The following is a 20,513-nucleotide window of genomic DNA, read 5'->3' as shown; positions in this document are numbered from 1 at the left end:
ACAGCAGCAGCTCTCACACAGCCTGGCAGCAGCTGGGTATCTGTTTGTGCAGCCTGCAAGGGCCAGGTGGCAGCCAGCCCTGGCCCAACAGGTTAGCAGATGAAGTTCAAGGAGGCTCAACAGGACTCACCAGCTTCCAGAGAGCCCCTCAGGTGAGTCTGAGGCTGAAACTCAAGATGGATGCGGGAAAAGACGACCCCTGAGGAGGGGTGAAGCAAAAAGCACCCTGGGGAAACAGCCATGACCTGACAAGAAGCTGGTCCCAGTCTATTTGCACAAGGTGCCTGAGCTCAGGTGCAGGGAGAGGGTGCGCCCAGGCTCCCTGCCAAATTTTGCAAAGGAAGCTAAAGCTCAAGAAAGCTCCGTGCACTTCCTCAAACAGGAGCAGAAGTTTCCTGAGGGGCAGTTAGAGGGCTTAAGTTTTAAACAAATCACAAATAGAGCAAAACAGATGAAGAACCTTGGAGAAACACAAATCAAGGTTGGCTTCTTGCAGCACAACATAGCCTAGGGGAACAGACATGGACGATGAACGACGGGGTCTTGACGGACCCCGAGGGTGGGCAGAGGGCATCCGAGGTATTCAGGCTTTGACGTGCAAGTTTATAACTAGGTCTCCACGGCAGCAGTTATATGGACACCAAAGTCCAGTAGGGAAAAAATACTAAAAGTCTGCACGCAAAAGAAAAATCGGGCGCTGAGCAGAGAGAAGCCACAGCCAATGCAGGGAGCAAGGTTTAGCATAAACAAAAGCAGCTTGCTAGCTTATCGTCTCCAAAGATAAAAACCACCTCTGAAAAGAGAAAAATGAGAGAGGGCTGGGCTGCTTAGCTACAGAAACGTGACGTTTACCCTATATGGTTTAAGGACTGCTCTGGATCGGACAGGGACTGTTCCATTCGATATCCCTGACGCTCCTATGAGAGGGGCTGCTTTTGCTACGGCAAGGTTTCCTTCTACACACCCGCACTTCTCACTCTGCCTACAGCCCCGTAAGTCCTCCATTCACATTTCAATCCTGACCACAAAAGTGTCTGTTTGGGGGGTTTCGCTTTGTCTTTAATCACCTTTTCACTTCAAAGCCCACTTGCAGTTGATTTCCTGAGCCTGAACGCTTAAACCTAGACACTTAAAACACTTCTGAGGGCCTTTCCCTGCCAACAAAACAGCTGAAGAGGCTGTCATTCATCTGGAAATGAGCTCTCAGAGGAGTGAAGAGGCAGACCCCGCCGTACCCCGGCGGAGAGCTGCCTGCGGGGCCGATGGCAGGGCTGATAGCACGGTTACTCACCACGGAAACATGTGATTTTTGATCACGTCCCCAGCCCGTCGGACCCCGGGGGGTCAGACTTACAGTCTGGCTCCCTCAGACCGGCTTCCGAGAGGGGCACCCCAGCAGCCTCCTGGAGTTGGCGGGGGTCCCTCCGGAAAGACCCTCTGCCCGCGCAGGAGCCCCGCTCGAAACCCGGTTGGGGGTGAAGCGCTTCCCCACCGCCTCCCTCCCGCTCCGTCCCCGGACGGCGCCAGCGGGTCCTGCCCCGTGGGGGAGGGAGGGAAAGGCGGACACGTGGAGGCCGAGGCCGGAGGGAAGGACGGAGCGAAACGGCCCGGCCCGGCGGCAGCTGCTACCGGGGTCCAGGCCGCCCCTCAGCCCGGCGCGCAGAACTTACTTGCGGGGCAGTGCGGGTCTTGCCCGGCGGCCTCCTGAAAAAGGAGGTGCGGGCGGTGAAGAAATACTCCTCGGACTCCTCCTCCTCCAGGCTGCTGTAGCCGCTGCTCATGCTGCTGGTCCAGGTCATCGGCGGCGGTGGCTGCTGCTGGCGTTGCTGCTGCTGCTGGGGCCGGGCGGCGGAGAGCTCCGTCCCGGCCGCCGCATGGGGCCCCGCCGCTGCCGCTCCTCTCCCAGAGTCGCCGGGCCCGGGGCGCAGGAGGAGAAGGAGGAGGAAGAAGAGGAGGAGGAGCTGCTGCTCTGGCAGCTTCGCTCCCGCCCTCTGCTCCCTTCCTGCCGCACAAGTTTCGGCGGGCAGCGCCTCTCCGAGCCCCGCCAGGCGGTGACGCCCCCGCCCCCGGGCAGCAGGTGAGGGGGTGGTGGCCCACAGCTCCCCCGCCTCCGGGGCCGCAAACACCGGGCTGCCTGGAGCAGGGGGGTTCTCTCGGAACTGGGTACCGAGTGACTCCGGAGAGGACAGAGGCAAAAGATCAAAGAGCGGGCGTGGAGTGGAGTTACTGACTCTCCTCCCGGCCTTGTGCAGACACCTCCGCACCCCCGACCCCAACATGAGTCACAGAATCATAGACAGGTTCGCGTTCGAAGGGATCTTTAACATTCCGTCGTTCCAACCTCCCCTGAATGGGCAGGGACACCTCCTGCTAGACCAGGTTGCTTGCAGCCCCATCCAGCCCGGCCTTGAACGCTTGCAGGGAAGGGGCAGTCACAGCTTCCCTGGGTAACCTGTTCCACTGTCTCAACACCCTCACACTGAATAATTTCTTCCTTAAATCTAGCCTTAATTTCCCCTCTTCCATTTTAAGGCCATTACCCCTTGCTGTCTCTACTGGTTACAAGCAACGAGGCAGTTGAAGGGGTTTTGCTAAAAAAAAAAGTTCCAAAACTTTGGGAAGTTTCCCAAATAATTGCCTGCTTTCACTCTCCTGTAAGAAAAAAAATATTAAAAAGGAGTCAATGGCAAAATAATTGCAAGGCTTTCCTGCTTTGTTCTTCCAGTAATCTTTGAATTTAAACTTTGCAGCTGGTAGCAAACCCAGCCATGCTGGGTGATAAAAACCTTGAATTTCCATAGCACTTGTAGGTGGCTGGCCCTGGCCTCTCCTCCAAGGATCAGGCCCACGGACTATTAAGTCAGTGGAATTTATCACCCCAGGATGTAGCAAGGAGCGAGGCTTGTGAAGACTCAGCAGAGATTAGATATGTGTACAGATAGCAGGAATATCCAGAGCTGTAACTGGGAAACATATTTAAAAGCACAAAAGTTCTGATAAGGCTTTGGGCGTACATCAAACTCAGCAGTAATGGGGGAAATGGCAGACAATGCCTGAAGGCCAGGTCATGCTGTAATTACCTACTGCAGAGTTTCTCCTGTCTTCCCTTAATTTATCTAGGGCTGATCATTGTCACTGACAGGATACTGGGTTTAAGGTACAGCTTCCTAAGACTACAGCATCTGACCAAAAAAGCAGCCTTGCCTTTCCTGCCCGCCTCAGCCCAGCATTCCTGCTGTCCCCTGTGCCACAGCCCTGGTCCCACAGGGGGAAGTGAGTCACATCAGCCACTTGCCAGTGGAGCAAACCCTGGGAGATAGGGCTGTGAGGATCAGGAAGGAGGGCAGGCTACACCTTTCAGCAGCACCACAGCCTCTGATGGAACAGATTTGAAGCTGTGTGTTTATAAAGCTACTGCCTAAGCCTACACATCAGTTCCTGAGGTCTCAGTACTGGGACACAGGTCTCTCTAAGATACCATTAGCTGATGTCTCCTTTCTCTCTTCCCCATCCCCACCTCACTGATCTTTCTCACATTCCTCACCCTGCCCAGGTGGAGATGTTTCTGCCACCTTGGTGCTTTTCCCACACCAGTAAGCTGTACATGTTAGTAAAGCCACCTCAACACCAGCAAAAAAACCAACCAAACAAACAAACAAAAAAACCCCCAAACAAACCACAAAACAACACTCTGAGAACTAAATCCAGTTAATCAGTTCAGGGGGTGTTAAATCCCAACTTTCCCATTAACTCTGACTCTACCAGATTGTCATATGGAATTTGACATCTGGCAGATCAGAGGGTCTCATAGTTTTAAAAATAAAAAATGAAGTCTAACAGCATCGATGCGAATGTGTTAGATGTTGAGCCTACTTGTTGGCACTGTAAAGCCCCACAGTATTCAAGATAGCTTTAAGTTGAATGACAAGTTTCCTGAATGTGACTAAAATGTATTAAAATACTTGTTTTAGACAAATGGGCTTTGTGTTACCTGCTTCACCAAGACCAACCTCATGCCAAAAGGAAATCACACAAGAAAAGTGATGGGCTTGCCTCTGAACCTGTCCAAGACCCAGTAACCCCAATCTACAAAGCTTTTGGATAAGACATCCCTGGCCATGTTCACAATTAAAGTGAAGGATTTTAAGTGACTTGGGTGTGCTGCAAAATGGGGTTTGTGTTTTCAAACCACAAAGGTGTTTTTACATGTTATCCACTGGCACACTTGATGGGACTCCCCAGCAACCAAGGGCACTGTGTGCATAGAGTGTTTGCTTGGACACAGCCTGAAACCTCAGAGTGCATGGGGGGACCATCAGGCTGGCAAAGAGGATCACTGAGACAGTAAGCTGCTGCATGGGAGCTCAAGTCCATCTGTGCAAGATCAATTCCAAGTCCTGGGCTGAAGTTATATGAAGTTCTCTGGTAAAAAGGCACAGCATTCACCTTGTCTGTCAGGCGTCATTTATACTGATAACACCAAAAGATTTACAGTACAGTTTTCTCCTATTGCAACAGAAAGAGATGGAGAATATATAAATCCTTTGTGATTTATCTTCCAGTATGAATTCACTTCTCAACTATAACTTTGTTTTTAAGCCTACTAATTTCGGCAGTGTCTTAATACTTATCAGACTGAATCCAATAATTCACAGGAATGTAAAAACAGATGCAATGCCCTTCAGTTCTTACTTGCTTGGTGCTTTGCAAATAACAAACCTAAATCCTATCAAGTGTTTTGCTAGAATGATACTTCAAAATTAATTGGTACCCCTGTGGATTTCACTCTTCCCAAGCTCCTATGTGTTGATATTTTTTTGGTCTCTGTCCCTAGGCAAGTAATTTTCCACCTTCTCAAATGGATTTCTTGATCTTACCTAGGAAAGATTCATCCAAGGCTCCTTGTTATGTGCTGCACTGAAACCTCTACACTAGCAGCCTTGCATTACTTTTGTTTCACTCTGACAGGCCTCTTCAATAGTCAACAACAACAAAAAAATAACACTTCATAATGAAAATAAAGAAAGCCATGTCTCAAGATGAAGTTAATAATAAGCTTTCTGCAAGCCTACTTGTTCTTAAGTAGAATTATTGAAGCATTAAGTAAAAGCAACGAAGTTAAACACCAAGGAATGTGGCACAGGAGAAAGATTTAATACACAGACAAGCACTGTGAGGCTTTCAGTAAGTCCTTCCAAGAAATAATTTAATCCAGTGAGAAATTAATCTGGCAATCAGTTTTCATAGGATCACACCGGTGAATGGAAAGAAGAGGAATGTGCTTTTTAAAAAAAAATGAATATTTAGCTTTACTACTAGTAAGTAGTGATACAAATGCACCTGTGAAGAGAAAAAGAAACTTTTGTTTGTTTGTTTTTATTACAACTTTATGATGCAGGTAGAATTTCAGAAAATTTTTAAACGACAGCCCATTTGAGCCAGTTAAAAGTGGTGACTGAAGTAACAGAACCAAAAATAGTAATGGAGACCTCCTGTTCCAAAGTAAGAGTCTCACGAATAAAATACTGATAAAAAGCAATCACAGGCAAAGATAATCTATGTGATAAACAATTATTTGTTGTGTAAGTATTTAAAATTACTGTCACATTCAAGGATAAAATTCAGCTTTAAATCACTTTGTGGTTTTGGAATGACAGTTCAAAGAAACAAAACATCAGGCACAGCTTCCAGAAATGTCAAAAATTAAAGCTTTCTAAATGTCAAAGCAGGTGTGGATAATTTCATTAATCTGATAAGGATTAGGACTTTCAGATACCATAACTGAAATAACCCTTAGAACCAGACATCAGATTCCATAAAAGTGAACTGCTTCACAAGTTCTACAGCTTCATTTATTTGTATTACAGTGTCAGTTAATCAAAGTGATCACAATGCCTTAGGAAAGCAGGGATGAACGGGATTACAAGGGGTAGTTCAGTGAATCAATCCTCTGCTCTGAAGAAGAACCAAGTTCTCTACACAGTTTTTAAAAGACCTTTGGCTAACCCATTCTCAGAATACAGTATGGTAGTGCAGCATCTCCCCTATGGGTCATCCCTTCAGCGTTTAAGCTGCCTACTGAGTTAGAAAATTCCATTTAAATCTTAACATTCCATTTAAATCTTTAACCTTCCCTATTTGCTTCCAAGCAAAAGCAAGGGAGAACAGTCCATCACTGCTTATTATAGCAACTTTTTGGCTATTTGAGGACTCTTCTCTGTTCCCTTCATTCTTCTCCTTCCCAGACTAAACAAAAGCACAACTGATAAAACATCCTATAGAGTTTACATTAACCCCATCAGCAACTGCATGATGTTTACATGGTTCTAAAACATCCCTTCAGCCCCTGACATAGAAACTGGCAGAACTCATTAAAAAGGGAAAACTACTAAAGATTCACTAGGCTGGTAATGCTGCTTGGACCCCCAGGACAAAGATGCTCAGGTCTACACACAAGCCTTGGGGATTTATCCAGATTTTTGCCAGACTACAATAAAAGACAGTGTGTTAAAGGAGCAAGGAAGTTAAAAGCAAGAAGGGGCATGGGCTTGGAGAGCCCTGCAGCATTTAACACTACATTTCTATTAAAATAAAACCACTAATGTGGAGATCTCAAAAGAAGAGTATACAGATTCCTTGTTTCCTCCTTCCCCTGACTTAGGGTGCCCCTGCATCTTCCTGCAAGCAGAACCTGTGGTGCCCCACAGCTGTGGTCAATAGGATCTGGTGGGCTGGGAGCTGGAAAACCAATGATTTACGGGAAGAGTTTCATTAATGACCCAAGCAATATTTATAATAGTAATTACTATGAATTTGTAAGATGACCCCAGCCCCTGGCTGCTTCAAGAATAATTCTGGTCACTTTTATACTTCTGTGTGTCTGTCTCTCATTTTCTGCTTTCCCATGTTTTTGCAAGCCTTGGCTTTGATCCTTTAAAGGCTTGACCACGGACATAGCTTTATCAATTATTAGTCCCTACAGGACTAATCTTAAGATATGCTTAGAACAGAAATCCAAGTGGATCCTTCCCTAGCAGCATGTTGGATTTGGATTTTATGTAACATACTTATAGGGAAATATTGCATTATGTTCATTAGGCAAATTATGGTTATATAGCAGAGACTACCCAAAAAAAAAAAAAAAAAAAGCTGCAGAGGAAGAAAAGACAGTTTGTAACAGCTTGTCCCTTTAAAATCAGAAAAAGTAATTCAGAAATCAATTGCATTTAATTTTTTCTACATTCCAGCTGAAAACAGTGGTAATTTCAAGTGATCAAAGCAAAGCAATAAAGTTGAAATACAATCAACACAGACCATCCACTCAGACCTGTAGTTTCTTTACACCAGTAAACTTTCTGTTTATTCATTTCTGCCATTTGTCTTGAATTAGTAGCTCAGGTCTGCTTAGTACCACTGGCAGCAATGACAATTATCCTTTGATTCATACACAGAAACTCCTTAATTCAAACAAGGTCACTCCAGCCACACAGGCTCGAGTGCAGTCTGAAAACAAAGAGGAGCCAGCTAAGCAGCCTCTCTCCATCTCCTGGAGAAGTGCCATGAGGACATGTACTTGCTATAGGAGATGCAACCTTAGCATTATCAGGAATTCTCTTCTAGCTCCTGAAATTCAAAATTCTGCCAACTCTTAAGTCCCTTTAGTGCATCTCTTACATCCATAATCTTCAAAATGAAAGACATACCTGGAAACTAAACACATGTAATCTCTTCCTTACTCATGTGTTCACACAACTGTAGTCATGCACTAATTCCACAGTCTTCATCTACTATACTTAGACTGGTCAGAGAAAACAAGTTCACCTCCCTCATACCATCTCACTTCTGAGAGGCACCAGAGTTGTACCTCTAATTATTTTGAAGAGAGACAAAAAGGGGATGGAAAGAGATTGTCCTTGTCTCCTTTTTTTTGATGTTGTGAGCGTGGCCACCTACTCACACATGCGGTCTGACTGAAATCAGGAGAGCTACTCATACATTTCAGCAGGCATATAAACTGGGACTATTTGGGACTTTATCTTGGTTCCAACCTAGACCTATAGAGATACAACTCTGTGCTTCCTGACAGTTTTGGAATTACCATCCCTGGGCTAGAGCTTGATATTTTCCTAGAATATTCAAGTAATATCCCTTTTTAGCTAGCAAAATACATGTCATCAATCCATCTAAGCAAGATGACTCAAAATTGGTCAGTGTGAGGCTACAAGTACAGCCTTGTACACAAGGGAGTGCTTGTGCAGTTTGAAGTCACTGGCATGTAATCTAACCTTGTTAGGCCATGTGAGCATCAACCTCCCCTCATCCTGCCCAAAGCTCACCTGGACCAACAGAAGGACCCCCACTGCCTCTGAAAAGATTTGGATAAAGCTCATAAAGCAATCCTCTATCTGTGTGCATTTTTCTTCAGGGTATTTGCATCCCAGTTACGCAGAAGTGCTCTCCAAAGCTGACACATTTGTTAGCAGTTGACTATAAATTACATTATTAAACAGATACTTTCTTGTCACAGATAAGAAAAAGTGGATTTTACAAGACAAGTGATGAACAAATATGTCATGTCTGTCATAGATTTAATCAGAAGGTTTCAAAGAGCTGTGCAAATGTACTGAACTGAGAACTGCCCTGCTCCTTGCTCTCATTTCAAAGGCTAGATTTCCATGGCACAGACAGATCAGTGGATGTGCCAGCAGGAGTAAGAGTTCAAAGCTGAATGCTACGTTACATCTGGCAATCTGTTCCCTGCAGCAATTGCTTTCTTACTTTATGCTGCAGCCAGCCCTAACATAGTCAGATCACAAGTCTGTCAGCACCCAGATGTAGCCCCAAAGACCCAACTCAATAAAAACGTGAAGAATTCACCCTTTTTTTGCACAGTCCCATTGCTGTGAATAGTCAGACATTAAGTATAAGCTAAGGCTGGCATAAGGGAAGCTTTGAGGCCTGGGAGATATTGTCATCTAATTCTCTGTAAGCACCCTCATCTTGCCAGGATAAGCAGTAGACCTGCTATACAAGAACATATAATCTTAAGGAAATATTCTATAATAAAGGGCACAGAAAACAGACATTCTCCTACTTTTAATCCTCTCCCTAATTGCTAACAGTATGTAAAAATACTCAGGGCAGTAAAATTAACTAGGACCTTCTGTTTTAAGTATAGAAACCACAACTGTGGAAGCTCAGCATGCTTGTGGATACGACAAAAATGTGAGCCCTAATGCACTGTAGCTGCAATCTGATTCCCAGCATCTGTCCTCAAACCAGTGTATTGGTGGGGGAAGGGACCTTCTGGTCAGGGAATTATATCCACATTGTCATCTCCTAGACAAAGAACAAGACATTGTCCTGTCATACCATGTACAAGATGGTATTTTGTTCTGTTTAATAAGTCTGATTTTGATAGATAGTAGAAACTCCCCAGAAACTGTGTCTGCAAGTTTAGGAGTTTCTAGTAAATCATCCTGACAACAGTCCATGGAGACAAGCATCCCAGAGACAGCACTATCTGACAGAACAACAGATCAGACAACTTGTTGCAGAAATGCTTGTCTAATCCACCCTTAGCTGGAAAAATCTGAAAAAATTACCCTTGAAGTGCAATGCCCTATGCCTGCCAAGCTGAGATCCTGAGGGCAGCAGCAGGGGAGCCCTGCTTGTGTGTTCCTGCCTGTCCCCTTGCTCCCCAGCCTCCAAGCTCAGCAGGCAATGAAGGAGCTGCCAGCTACCAATGCAAGGTGATCATTTCCACACACACACCTTGTAGTTTTTCAGTGCTGCAAAAGATTAACATTTTTCACATTTTCAGCAGGATGTGACCACCTTTGAAAATGTTGCCCTGAATCAGGATTTCTTTTAGCTAACTCACTGGCCCAAGACCTCCTTGATTCTCACCTTTACTGTCATGTTCTTCCTTCCCCACTGCCAGAACATCAGTGCAAAGGTGAAAAAAGAAAAGCAGAGCAGTTTAAAGAAAAGAGAGGAGTGCAGGGACTGGAAAAAAAACAGAAGTGAAAATCAGGTGAATTAGCCAACATAAAAAACAAACAAAAAAGATAATATTTTTAAATAAGTTGGATTTTTCTTTCTAGAATTCCTGAAAATCTCAGAACAACCAGACAGATTTCTGGGTGGAAAATGAGCAGTAATCTAGGAAAGCTGAGATGTATGTTTCTGATTTTGAAGTAAGATTTAGTGAAAAATATACTGAAAATTTTAAAAGGATGGTTATGAGAAAAGTACACTGCATGGAAGGGCACCTAAGGAAAAAGTAAGTATCAGGTCTGAGAAGATGCTGGAGAAACAGAAAAGAGCAAGGGGAAAAAGGAAAATATGGTGCTTCTTTATTTTTTCTTTCAGAACTCTGATGCTCACAGCATCCTGAAACCCCAGTTTAGCAGATTTAAAATCTGCCTCCTGGCTTCACATATGGAGGGAAGAGGAAGGGAGTGGGTGCCTTACATCAGTGAGAAGTCCAGCAGAGCTGCAGACAGCACAAGGCTGTCCCCATGTCAGAGGTTTCCTGCTTCTGTGTGGCTCTTGCTCTCCTCTACCTACATTTTATCACTCTGATGGAGAGACAGTACTTGGGGAAGGGGGGGAGGAAAGATGATCAGAGGGAAAATAAGCAACATTTGCACTTAGATGCAGCAGGAGAACCATCTCACCCTGAGGGAAAAGCTATTTATGCTTCTGCCTGCTGCCAGGTCTGTCCCAGCCATGGGTGAAGAGGTCAGAGCCTGAGCCCTGGGCTGATGCAGGGCAAGTTGACATGACTTATTCTTATCTGATCCATTAAGAAAAAAACACTATGTTATAAAAAGAAAAACACAAACAGGATACATTTATGTCTCAAAGACCTGTACTTGTAATCTGAGAAATGCTTTCTTCATGACTGACTGCCCGGAGTGTAGCATGTACCCCTCAGCCCTACAGTGCAGGGCATGACCACGACCCTCCTTATTTCTCTAGCCTCCAGCACAGGTCAAACAAAGGCCAGTTCTGAGGTCACAAAGGAAACTAAATCTGACATTTCACATACTTTTCCCTATTTTATATTTAACATGCATAATCTGACCTACAATTTATAGGACTTGGACCTACACTGCCAAATAATTCAACTTTGCAGCTCAGCCCCTGCATCTTGTGCTGTGATACACTTACTTTACATGTCAGTTCATTTTTGGGCCCTCTTTTATAGCAAATCAGTGCATTTCCTTCAAAACAAACCCAAGTGGTGCTTTTAGGGCTATTCAACACCAGAAATCTTAGCAGCATGGTCCCCTCAGCCTTCCTCCCACTCCTCTTATGCTCTCCCATCCAGAGTTGCCCCCCGCAGCCTCCCTTCACATTTCCCAGGCAATTTAAACCCATAAAACAGGCACACTGTATCTGGAGTCCACAGGCATGGAGGAGTAGGACACAGCCTGCTCTAGGAGGGGGCAGCTCTGAGAAAGGAGGACCTGAGCCACTCTGCACTCCCTGGCCTGAGCCAGGGGTCACTCCCTGTGATGGGGGCCTCTGGCTCTAGAGAAAAATAATCATGGCTGCCTCAGAAGCTCAGTTGCATCTGTTCATAATTTTTCAGTCTTGATTTGAAAAGAAAAATATTTAATTAATTTAATTTTATCGGCATTTAATTGTGTTTATATTGTTTATAATGTTGTTTGCTTTCTATAACCGGTAAAAGCCACTGTTCTTAAAAATAAAATTATTTTCTTATTTTACTAAGCTTCAGTGATTACTCCCCACTGTGATTTGAAAAGGGATGATCTGAAATTCTCATGCTGTTATCATTTGGATGGAAAAACATGAAGTTTTACACTGCAGAGACTTTGGTATAAAATTTTGCCAAGCAAATTATAGAGCGATCATACAGAAGCAACGTCTCTGGTATTTTCCCACTGCATCAATGTCCAAACTGATTTTTTTATGGCTTTAAAGCAGTATAACTCTGAGCCTCTGGAAACCAAACTGGTAGAAAAGCAAGCAAGATTTTTATATAATCACTATAATTGTTATCCACTCCTTTTTCCTCAGACACAGCCATGGGCTTATTGGATAGAAGCACCATTTTCATGACACTGTTGGAGAAGGCAGGTGGGTTTAAGTTAGACACAGGGCTGTTATGCTGGAGTGGTCCCCATTTCAACACTGCCCCTCCAGCATGACCTGTACTACAGAACTGGTTAAAACCACAGAAAATGGTGTGTCTGACAAAGAAGCTGGAGGAAAGGCAGCAGAGGAGGTGAAGCAGATGTTTTGGAAGCTGCAACTCCAGCATTCAGTACCAAGCATATGCTGTATTTTCTACTTGAAAGCTGATTGCCACTTCAAATGCAAATAGTTTTGTGTGTGCCACACCATAAAATTACACAGACACAGAGGTCCATGCTAACTAGCTGTTTACCTCTGGGTTCTACCACAGCACATAAGTTATAATCGGAGGAAGGAAACTCCTAGGAGATCTGAAGGCTTTAATTGTTCCAGCCTGCAGATGGTTTGCATTACAGCAAAATCGACACAGCTCAAGGTCAACCCACAGTTCAGCAATAGCTGCTTTGGCAAGTGAATTTAGTTTGTTTACACCTCTTCTGGGAAGGTTTAGTGGCTGTGTTACTTATTTTATAAGTATTTCTAGGCTTAAGAAACACCGCAACAGGTGAAACTGGAGGAGCGTAGGTTGCCCCGGCCATTTCCTTCATGTCTGGTCCTAAGCAATTTTTAGAGCAGCTAAATATAGCTGTTTTCCTACAAGATTTGAACACTTTGTTTCAACATGTTCTCCTTTCTGTCACTGACACAAAACCACTGTATTACAGACCCACGAAGGCATCTCCTGCAACTCTGATTTCCTTTCTGCAACTCTGATTTTCTTCCCTGCGCTGAGATTTGCCACACGAATGCTGCACCCAGAGGCTGAGGTCTGACACACATAAGAAGTTATTCTTGCCTTTAGCTATCAGTCTGAGCTGCCCCTCTCCCAGAGGTTTCTGCTCCCACTGACCGGGCTGCTCAGCTGTCCATAAAGCAGCTGCTGAACTGCCTCAATTTAGTGCTTAGATGGTTAGGATAAACTGGAACCAATTTTGATTATTTTTCTTTCATTTTAATAGCACCAGGCTAAAATATGTCACTCTACAGCAGCTGCTTCGTCAGCTGAGCCATCCCTCTGGGCAGAATGGAACTCCCCCAAGAGGAAAGCAAGCTGGGCACCAGGGCAGGGGGGCACTACTGCAATGATACCACGGTAAGATGTCACTGGGGAGAGGTTGGAAACCTCCCCATAGGAGAGGAACACAAAGTACTCTGGGGCACAAAGCACCAGCTTGTGTGATCTACAAGCACTTTCTACTGCTATATACCCACTGGATCCCAGGTGTGTCCAGGTAGCTGCCATTGCAATGGCAATCCCACCAACACAAACTGTCAGCAAACTGCATTCAGCAAAAATAGCACGGGGTTTTTTTTTGTTTGTTTTAAAAGGCGTGGTGTTTTTTCCTCAGACTTTGTCTTCAAATTATGCTGACCAGTGCTTATTCCCACCAGATGTACATTGTCTCCATCATTTATCCTCTACCTCTTTTCCCACAGGGGCAGTACCAGACCCTCTCTGCATAACCGTGGGGCAGCATGGTGCCTTCCTGCCTGCACTTTGTGCCTGCAGTGCCAGACCTGGAGAGAAACCATAGCAATTGCCAAAGAGAGGTTATGGTCATGTAACTCAACAGATTTACAGGTGTGTCCATATGTCCATATGTGCAGGTAATTTAATGCTGTGGGGGCTGCTCCCCTCCCCTGAAATGCGACCACATTATCAGAGTCACATGAAAACTGAATGATGTGTGGTATCTCCAGGTCAGAAAGTAATCACTCAGTTTGCAGTCTACTTGTAGACTTCAAAATATGTCAGAAACATTGCTGAATGTGATGAAGCAGTACAAGGAGATGCTCAGACTCTATGCAGTATGCATTAGGACAGCTACCTTCCTTTTGTCTGGGTCTGAAAGTCTTTTTAAAAACCATTTGTTTCAAAGATCTGGTTTTAAATTAGCTTAGGAAAACTCTGCAAAACCTTTAAAAAAGAGGCTAGTGACAGAGCTGTGAGGACTTGAAACACAATGCACCAGTGCTGTGAGCCGTACCTAAGACTTTCACATCCACATTCTGGAAGCAATCTCCTGCCATGACCCCACATGCTGCGCTCAGCGGTCCTTGATGTAACCTGAACATCTGCTTCAGCATCTGCTCTTTCAGGGGGATCTCCTTCTATGTGCTTTGCTGCTTTCAGAGGCCTGCCTGATATTTCTGAGGCTGCCTGGCAGCGTTTACCATGGCTCTGTGGTCGGGCAGATACCCTTACAAGGAAACACAACGATTCGCCCCCCCCCCCCGGTGAGAGTCCAGCAGGCACATCCACCACTGTAATCCAGCTTTACTGGGGCCATTGAAAATAACTTTTGAGAGGCAAAAGGCAGCCGGAGCTTTAGCTCTAATTCTTCACGTAGATAATAAGCTGAGGTGCATTTACAGGGCAGTGTGTAAAGTTTGTCGAGCTCCTAACTTGGACAAGAGGCTGCAGGCATCTGGGCCAGAAGGCGTGCAGCTGCCAAAATGAAACAGGCAGCTGGGAGCAGAGAAAACTGTCTCCATCAGCCCTGCCAACAGGTTCTGCAGGTCAGCTATTGAAATTATTTGCACATCAGCATATTTCAGATTTTGAATGCAGCCTTTTGCAAAAGACCACAGCAAGAGCATTTGTAAAGAAGGGGCTGTTCTCAGAGGAAAGCAATTTCCTAAAGAATCCACTTCCTTACTCAGACACCAGAAAGGTTTTCCTAAAACTGGCACTGAGGGCATACCTGTGACATGGAGATAATTACTGGAAGTAACTGGTGAAGCTGCCAAGTCCAACTGTGGCAGAACTGCCAGAAATTTTTTTTCTTCTTAATTGCAGCCAATAACCCCAGGTGACTTAAAAGAAATTAAAACATGGGAATGAGTGTGGAATGACCAGGAAAGCCTACTCTGACGCACAGTGCTTTAGCACAGTCTAGAGGACTTGTCTATGAAATGCTGCCAACTGCTGGACCATGGCCAACACATCTGAAAATTTGGGTAGGCTGGCGGTCGGTGGGGTGGAGGCACACATCCTTCCCTCTCATCAGAGAGGGATCTTGTGTCTTCTAACCTCTCTTTTCAGCTCAGGAAGTGGGGCAGTTCTTGTCCCCAGCTTTGGGACATGCTGTGCTGACTCCCCAGCAGGCAATCACAGTCCTAAGAAGGCTCAAAACTGAGAGCTGAGGACACTTCAAAGAAAAGAGAAGATGGTTAATAGATGTTTACAAACTGTTAGTGAAACCAGATCTGTTGTGGCAAAACTCTGCTCTCACTGACTCCACTGGGCCCTACACCTCCCTTTTTGCTGTCTAACCTAATGCAATGATTCTCAAACTCCAGCCTGCCCTGGGAGGTTCAGATTGTATGAGGGGAGACAGAGGGAGACTAGAATACAAAGTCCAGATGGCTTATGTCAGCCCCTCTTGTCCCATTTCTGTTTCTCCCTTCCTTTTTCTCTACCAGTGAAGGTCTCTCTGCTCTCCACCCCCACCATGGGGGCTGTGCCCATGGGACAGGATACTCCTGGACAGAAGGATCCTGGCAGCAGGGGGGTGAAGCCCAGCAGCTCAGGGGGTGCAGGCTGATGCAGGGGAAACTGTGGGAGCTGTGCAGTCTGGTACAGCTGGGGAGGTTTCTGCTGAGACAGGCCACAGGATCTCATGAAGATGGTCAGCAAAAGGAGAGGACCCCTGATCTTACCCCGAAGACTGATGTTAGGGGCACTCTTCAGACTGACAGCAGCTGCCTAATTAGGACTGGAAATATGGATTCTATGTATTTCCAAAACACTTATTTCTTGTATTCATTCATTCCAACAGGTAGTTCCTGTTTCTAGATCTGCTAATTTTGGGGAAAAGAATAGAAAGAACTCAGCAAAATCATAGTTCACAAATGCTGTTGTCAGAGATTCTATTTCTCCTAGTCTCTCACACCGAGTTCTCTCTGAGTTTACCCTGTCAGTAATCCTCAATTTTATGAATTCACCCTTGCTTTCTTTTCCCAGATTATAGACTCTGAACAAGTTCAGGAAAAGTCGTAGAAGTAATGGATAAAGCATAAAGAAGAGACAAGTTCTTAGAACATAATCCTGTGCCAAAGTGCATTTATTGCTCTGTAACATTTTGCAAGAGTTCATCCTCAGTGCAACTATGAGCAGCAGATAGGCAAGGAACATTATTCACAATGTCACCATTTCCAAAACCAACTCCTACTTCTGACTCCCCAGACTGAAACATATTTGAGGTAAAATGAAATAGCAGGTTTGCATACTGTAGGCTCCTCCCTTCCCCTAAAAGAAAGAAAAAAAGGAAGCTGTAGGTAAAAGACTAAAAATTAAATCAGCACATCTGAAACTCAAGGCCAAATTGACTTGCTGAAGGCCATGTCTAATCAGTCATTAGCAGAGCAAGGACTGCAGATCCAGCTTCCTCAGTTCCAGTTTCACGCTCTAATTCCTACCTCTAACAAATTGCTTCATAATAATCATAAGACCTTACTGATTAGTCACATATGCAGATAAGGAAATATCCTTTCAAGGTTACTGTAAAGGAAAATATCAGCCAGAATAGCAAAAGGAAGGTTGAGGGGAAAGGATGGTGCAAATGGAAACATGAGTGGAGAGTGAACTGAGGGATGTTCCTCTGAACACAAGCACTGTGAAACGTAAAAGTAGTGTTCAGCCCTGCAATACACTGCTGTCCCTTCCCCAGAGAATAAAGTTGCAGAGCTATCTGATAAGGCTGTTACAACAGAAACAGTGAAACCAAGACAACAGGATTTTATCCTGCAGGCAGCTAGGGGAGATCAGCCACAGGCAGGATGCACAGTGCTGACCTCATCCTGCTGCCCCATAGTAACTATCACCCTGGCTTTGTTCTCACTTAGGACTGTAAAGGAAAATAATCAAAGATGGTATTTATCTTGCTGTAAACAAACACTCTGTCAGAAAAGACAAAGCCTTGAAAGGGGACTGACCATGGCTACATGCACTCTTGTAAATACTGGCAGAGAAAGAAATGGAGAAGCATAGGATATGATTTCGGCAAAGCAAATAATTGTATCCAGTTATCCAGCTGTCAGTGGCACATCCATAGGCAAAATACCTGAAATGGATAACTGTAGCTTTCCATTGGTCCACAGGACTAATTGCTACGTATGTGATGGAAAATGTCTTGGGGTCCCATGGTGAAAGTTTTCTTCTTTAAGGTAAAGGGAAGATGAAGTTTTTCCATTTTCACCAGGAAGTACCCAGAAAGGGCAGGTACTCAAAGACCTCCTGGGTATATCCTCTCAGGGCACTGTCCAGAATCCAAGAATCACGGCTCCAGGATCAGGTGGGCCAGAAGCTGATCCAAAACTAATCCTTTGGAGGGGCCCCTTCATTAAGAAGTAGGTCACAGAAAAAGAGGAGTGGCCGGAGGATTCAGGATGCTGTATATATTTTAAACAGAAAACAAGACAACACTCCACCTTGCAGTCTCCTCACTCCATGACCAGGATCCTGACTTTGCAGGTGGTGCAAATCTGAACTGAGGTGGGAAGTGAAGTGGGAGTGGCTGCATCCCCCAGTGTGTACACACACACACACACACACACACAGAGGAAAGAGTTGTGTGGGCTTCTCTGTGCCAGCCCAACTGAAACCTACCTGTAAATCACATGCAAAATGTTTGCTGAGACAATGTACAAAAGATATGCTTAAGAAAAGAGGTTTCAATAAATAACTGATTTATTTGCTAAGTGTGTAAAGCCTCTCAAATGCATTTTCTTCCTTATTTCTTCCATGTAGTACATGAATTTCTTTTCTTGGCAAGCCAAGACAGACGCAGATACAAAATAAACAAGAGTCATAAGAAATCTAAAGGTCACAGGTGAAAGGGGATCAAGATGCAAAACTACCTCTGGGAAAAAAAATCTCACCTGGAATATTACAAGCATTAATAATGTAAGGTGTAAATATTTAATGATGTGATAAAGGGACTTACCTCATTTAAAAAAAAGTTTTTTATATCACTTGTGAAATAAACATTCATGGAAGTCAGAAAAAAAACCTCGAAGTGATCACCAGCATATTCTTAGTAGAACAAACAAGATCTAAAATGTTTGTAGGAGTCTACATTTTGTAACTCCGCCTCAGCATTCAGAAGAAAGAACACAACAGCCTTTTGTATCCAGGCTGCTTCTTTTGCTTGGCAGCAAAGGATCAGAAGGTGACAGGAACCAGAGGTGCAAGGTCTCTGCTGTAGGAATGGAGGCTTAGAAAAGCTTAAGTAAAAAGGGAGGAAGAAAAATGACAATGTGACTTTTGCTCATGATCTCCCACGAGTGCTGCAAGTGTGTTTTGATCCTGGAAAGCCAGCTACTTCTTTATCCTTTGCATAAAGGATAAAGTACGAGGGGCTACTCCCCAAAAGTATAACTAGTATGACCTGATTGCCATTGCTTTTCAATGATATGTGACTGGTGACAGCTTCCTCCTTCCCAGTGAGTGTATTAAACCATTCACACTTCATCCATCACGGAATTTTTACACACTTATGCACACTAGTTTCAGAGTAAATGGGGAATATTTAAGTTCTTATCCAGACTTCCCATGGAGCAGACTGACACGACACAATACACCCAAGCCTGGAGCTTCCCTGCAGAACAAGATCCCTGGGAGAGGGGAAACCACCAAGCAGCACACAGGGATCTGAGGAGAATCCAGGCTCATGGAAACAGGCAGGACCCTCTGCATCGAGGGAGGGTTCAGTGGGCAGTTTCTAGGCAGTGTCTCCCATTAGAGGAAGCCATGAATCAGTAAGGAAAAACACTACCTCCTGTCGTTTTGTTCCTGCTCTCTGGGAAACAAAGCTTTACATTCCTGTCAGATAAACAGGACTGCATCAGAACCACACAGGGCTCTGTTCTCTACCTGTTTTCCTGACAGCTCTCTGTGCGGCTGCTGGTTGGCAAGCTACTTGGATCAAAGACTGGGAACAAATATTTTCATATCTTCACCCAGCAATGTTATCATTAAAAATAATCAAAAACCACTCCCCACCTTCCTTCCCCACCAGGGAAGGTTTTGCATCATGCCCTTCCTGCAGTGAGTCAAAAAGCAGCAGCAATCTCTTCTCTGTACATTTCCAACAGCTGCTAACACCATAAGTCAATAACAGAAGCATGATACTTAAAAAACAAAACAAAACAAAAACAAAGAAAAAGAGAAAGAAAAAGAGAAAGAAAAAGAAAAAGACCTTCCTGAATGTTCAAATGCAAAACTAAGTCAGCCTTGTGAATAAGCACACTAATAAGTGATATCAAATATTTCTTTGAACCCTCATCCTGCTTGGAAATCCGTCGCCTCTGTGGTTTGAGATTAGGACACATGTGATGCAGCTGCTGGCAATTCCATTCAGGTTGAGGTGTTTTATGAATATAAATCAAATAACCAGGCAGCCCATGGAGGGGAGTGAAAGCCACTGTCACCCTGTTTACCAGCCTAGATCTAACAGAAAGGTGAAATTTAGTTGCCAATCTGTCACGCATGGCACGTGGACTTTTCAGAAAAGTGAGTTTTTGGACTGCATCAGGACAGACTCCCATGGCCCAGCATTCACACCCCACTTACCAGTTTCTCAGTCAATACTCATTTTCTTTGCATGTTTTGAGAGCTGAGTAAGGCGTTTAAGATGCTATCAAAGCCAGTGATTTATCACCCAGCAACTGGGCAACTTCCATGTACAATCATGATCCACATCATGTAAGCAAAATACCCCTCTTCAAGCATGCAGGGCTTGGTGCAGGCAGCCAGCATCCTTTTGCCTACACACGCCCCATCAGAACCAGTTGTCCCAGTGACCCTTGTCCTGCTTTGAGTATTGAAAAATCTACTCTAAAGATAAGATAGACCCCAGGCTCTGATCTGTTTGCTGCCAACTATCACAAACCCAGCCCTAAGGATCTGGGCTTGTTGCCAGCCCCACCTCTGCTTGCTCTGGGCCACCCTACAGATCAGTGTGCAGCTCTATCATGGTATATAACATACACAGCACTTATAATGATTTAGAGGGCTGGTTCTCTTTGAACATTTTCTCCAGAAAGTTTAGGTGATGATATTTGAATACCAGAGAACCACCTGGGCCACACGGGGCATGCAAACCTATCTCACTTGTATTAAATTTGAAATGTGATCATCATGTGCTCTGCTAAGGTCCTGGGATGACATTAGTAACTATGAATTATGAAGACAATTGCCACAGTAAAAAAATGCAGTTGGTATTTTACATTCTACACAACACTGTCAGCAGGAACTGGAAAGGATTGTGGAAAAATGTAAGTGGTAATAATAGTCTGTATTAGAAATAAATAGTGGAAGAAGAAAATTGATCTTGTAA

At 44.5% G+C, this 20,513-nt stretch overlaps 1 protein-coding gene across 2 annotated transcripts in view; it reads right to left on the bottom strand.

Annotated features, from left to right (window-relative positions):
- The window catches only part of RASSF3 (Ras association domain family member 3), a 96,552-nt gene that overhangs the window by 49,128 nt on the left and 26,911 nt on the right, over positions 1 to 20,513 (bottom strand). Inside the window, exon 1 of one of the 2 annotated variants that reach the window (XM_030464959.1) lies at positions 1,671 to 1,942. The exons of the other annotated variant lie outside the window; for it this stretch is intronic. Within the exon in view, the coding sequence (XP_030320819.1) occupies positions 1,671 to 1,799 (129 nt within the window). The 5' untranslated portion in view covers positions 1,800 to 1,942. Of the gene's footprint in view, positions 1 to 1,670; positions 1,943 to 20,513 lie in introns of those variants that run through there. 2 annotated transcript variants of the gene reach the window in all.

This window comes from Calypte anna, chromosome 1, assembly GCF_003957555.1.
Source record: "Calypte anna isolate BGI_N300 chromosome 1, bCalAnn1_v1.p, whole genome shotgun sequence".
NCBI lineage: Eukaryota > Metazoa > Chordata > Aves > Apodiformes > Trochilidae > Calypte > Calypte anna.
This window is presented reverse-complemented; position numbering and strand designations above follow the sequence as displayed.